Source organism: Aptenodytes forsteri, unplaced genomic scaffold, assembly GCF_000699145.1.
Source record: "Aptenodytes forsteri isolate BGI_AS27 unplaced genomic scaffold, ASM69914v1 Scaffold86, whole genome shotgun sequence".
NCBI lineage: Eukaryota > Metazoa > Chordata > Aves > Sphenisciformes > Spheniscidae > Aptenodytes > Aptenodytes forsteri.
Genome location: NW_008795715.1, coordinates 2377757 through 2380329, shown reverse-complemented (window position 1 = coordinate 2380329; position 2573 = coordinate 2377757). Strand labels below are relative to the sequence as shown.

The window sequence follows — 2573 nt, the reverse complement described above, 5'->3', positions numbered from 1 at the left end:
GGGGGGGGGGGTGTGTGACCCTGGGAGCTGCACACCCCTGTCTTGGCCCCCCTCTCACCTTGTGCAGCCCCCGGCAGTCCAGCATGGCCGTGAGCTGGTGCAGGCTGGTCTCTGAGGAGTTGAGGAGCTGCTGGACCCCCAGCAGGTCTTTCTGCGGGAGAAGGGAGGGTCAGGGCAGCGCTGGGCAGGATGGGGAGCAGAGGGGGGGCACAGGGCCCCGGCTCCCCCCACCCCGTACCTCGGCTGTGGGGAAGAGGGGCAGCGCAAACTGTATCAGGCCTTGGATCTGGATCTGCATGGTGGTGAGCGAGCGCTGGAAGACGGTGAGAGCCTGCAAGGGGGGAGCGGTCACGGAGCTGCCCCGGGGCCACCCCCATGTCCCAGGCAGCACAAAGCAGGGTGCCGGCTCCCCCGTACCTGCTGGAAGGGATTGCTCAGGCTCTGGTCGCAGTACAGGTAATAGTGAACCACCTCTGGAAAGCAATCGGGAGACATCGGTGTGAGCACCCCAGGGGGCAGAGAGCAGCGTGGGGAGGGGGGCGCAGCACAGCAGCGGAGAGCACCGGACCCCCAGGTAGGTTTTGGGGGAGCACTGGGGTCCTGCCCTGAGCACATCTCCATCCTGCGGCCAGCTCTCACCTGCGCTGATGTCGCTCTCCGTCTGGTTCATGATGAACTTGTCCGGGGCCACACAGAAGTCGCTGGTGCCCTGCGGGGATGAGAGGGACATTGTCGGGGCTGGGAAGGACGGGACGGGTGCCCGCAGCCCTCGGCTCTGCCCCGGCACAGCAGGTACCACCCCTCCCCTCCTGGCCCCACTCACCACCGCCGCCGCCGTGTCCACGGCCATGGAGGCCCAGCTGAGGATGAGCGTCAGCAGCCCGCAGCACAGCATCCTGCGGGGAGAGGGGTGAGCACGCCGTGGGGTCTGGCTCTGTCCTCCCCCCCGGCGGCTCCGGCACCACCGAGCCCGGCCACGGGGTACTCACGTGGTGAGGAGGCAGCGGGAGCGCTTGGCCAGCCCCAGGCAGGCCAGGAGGCAGACGGTGAGGACGAGGATGAAGAAGAGGAGATAAGCCAACCACCTGGGTGCAGAGGAAGGCTCCGTCACGCGCGCCCACCTTCCCAGCCCCGCCGGGAGATGCTCCGGCAGCCCAGCGCCGTGGCCCCGCTCACCGGTAGTACTCGACGTAGGCGATGTTGCCGGCCAGCGCGGTGAGGTCAGTGCTGGTGCCCCTCCAGACAGGCAGCCCCGAGAGCTGCAGGACGATGCTGCCGGCCAACTGCTGCATGAACTTGAGGGTCTGCAGGTAGTCCCCCCGTGCGGCCAGGAGCTCGTTCAGCCGTGCCAGGTGCTGCTCCAGGCCCACCTGCATCTGCAGCGTGGTGCCCGCCACCTGGGGACGGCAGGATGGTCAGCCATGCCGGGATGGCGCCAGCGGCTTCCCCACCGTCAGCCCCGCACCCGGCAGAGCCATTCGCCCCGTCCGCGGGATACCGACCCTCCGGGAGAGCAGCCCCGCATCGACCCCCTGAGCTTGAGCCAGATCCGTCCCCTGGGATGGCCCCGCCGTGGCCCCCCCTTGCCCCTTCCTGGCCACAAAGGCCCCATTCTCTGGGGTGACGTCACCCTCCCATGCTCGGCGCGGCATGGCCGCCCCGGGGGCTCGGCTGGAGCAGGCAGGGCTTGGCCAGCAGCGCAGGACGCCTGGGTCCCTCCAGCTGGATGCCTCCCTCCAAATGCTTTAACCAAACCCAGGATGGAGGATCAATGCGACCCTGGGGGACATGGAGGGGGTCGGATGGGGGGGACCCTGCCCCGCGGCCCTACCAGCGAGTCGATGCCGGTCAGGGTGTGGTTGGCGTGGTCCAGGGCGTAGAGCAGCTGGTACACCCCGTCGTTGGTCTCGCTGTTCCCATAGAAGCCGATGCCGACGGCCGCACTGTGGGCAGAGAGGGGACCCCCAATTAGAGGGGAGGGAAACGCTCACCCCAACATGGGTGCCTTGCCTTGGGGGCAGGGAGGATGTGGGGACACCAGCTGGACAGGGGACACTCTCCAGAGATTCCCGTTTTCGGGGGACCCCCCACTCCCGGCAGGGCAGAGCCAAAGCAGATGGGACAGGGACAGCACCGTGATGGGGACCTGCTCCTTGCCGGTGCCCACGGGGCCTGGGGACACCCAAGCCCAGAGCTGCTCCATGCGCCGGACACGGTGGGTTTGAAGCTCCTCCTGCCAAACCCCGAGAGATTGAGGGCGGAGGAGCCAGGCAAAGCAGATTAGGGGAATCCACTGGAAGCGATGCCGCTCCCGATTAAACCTGCTCCTGGGCTCACTCCCAGGAGGGGAGGCGGGTGGCAGGCTGGGGGCCGTGCCGTGGCCGCTCCAGGCCCCGTGGCGAGCTCACCGCGGCCGCTTCAGTGCTCCCCGGCACCTGGTGCGCCAGCGGGCAAAACCAGGCTGGAGGTCAGAGCCGGCTCCGAGGAGGGATGTGCTCCTGCCCTGGCCAGGCACATGCCCGCACGTGGCCGGTGCACGCGGTGCTCCCTCCCTCCCTCCCCACGGCAGACAA

General features: G+C 68.6%; 1 protein-coding gene across 1 annotated transcript in view; it reads right to left on the bottom strand.

Moving 5' to 3' along the window:
* The window catches only part of TTYH2 (tweety family member 2), an 8965-nt gene that overhangs the window by 3221 nt on the left and 3171 nt on the right, over positions 1-2573 (bottom strand). Inside the window, exons 2-9 of the mRNA XM_009283515.2 lie at positions 1832-1943; positions 1177-1397; positions 990-1085; positions 824-896; positions 640-709; positions 418-473; positions 239-331; positions 36-151 (exon numbers count right to left, since the gene is read on the bottom strand). Of these exons, the coding sequence (XP_009281790.1) occupies positions 36-151; positions 239-331; positions 418-473; positions 640-709; positions 824-896; positions 990-1085; positions 1177-1397; positions 1832-1943 (837 nt within the window). The remainder of the gene's footprint in view (positions 1-35; positions 152-238; positions 332-417; positions 474-639; positions 710-823; positions 897-989; positions 1086-1176; positions 1398-1831; positions 1944-2573) is intronic.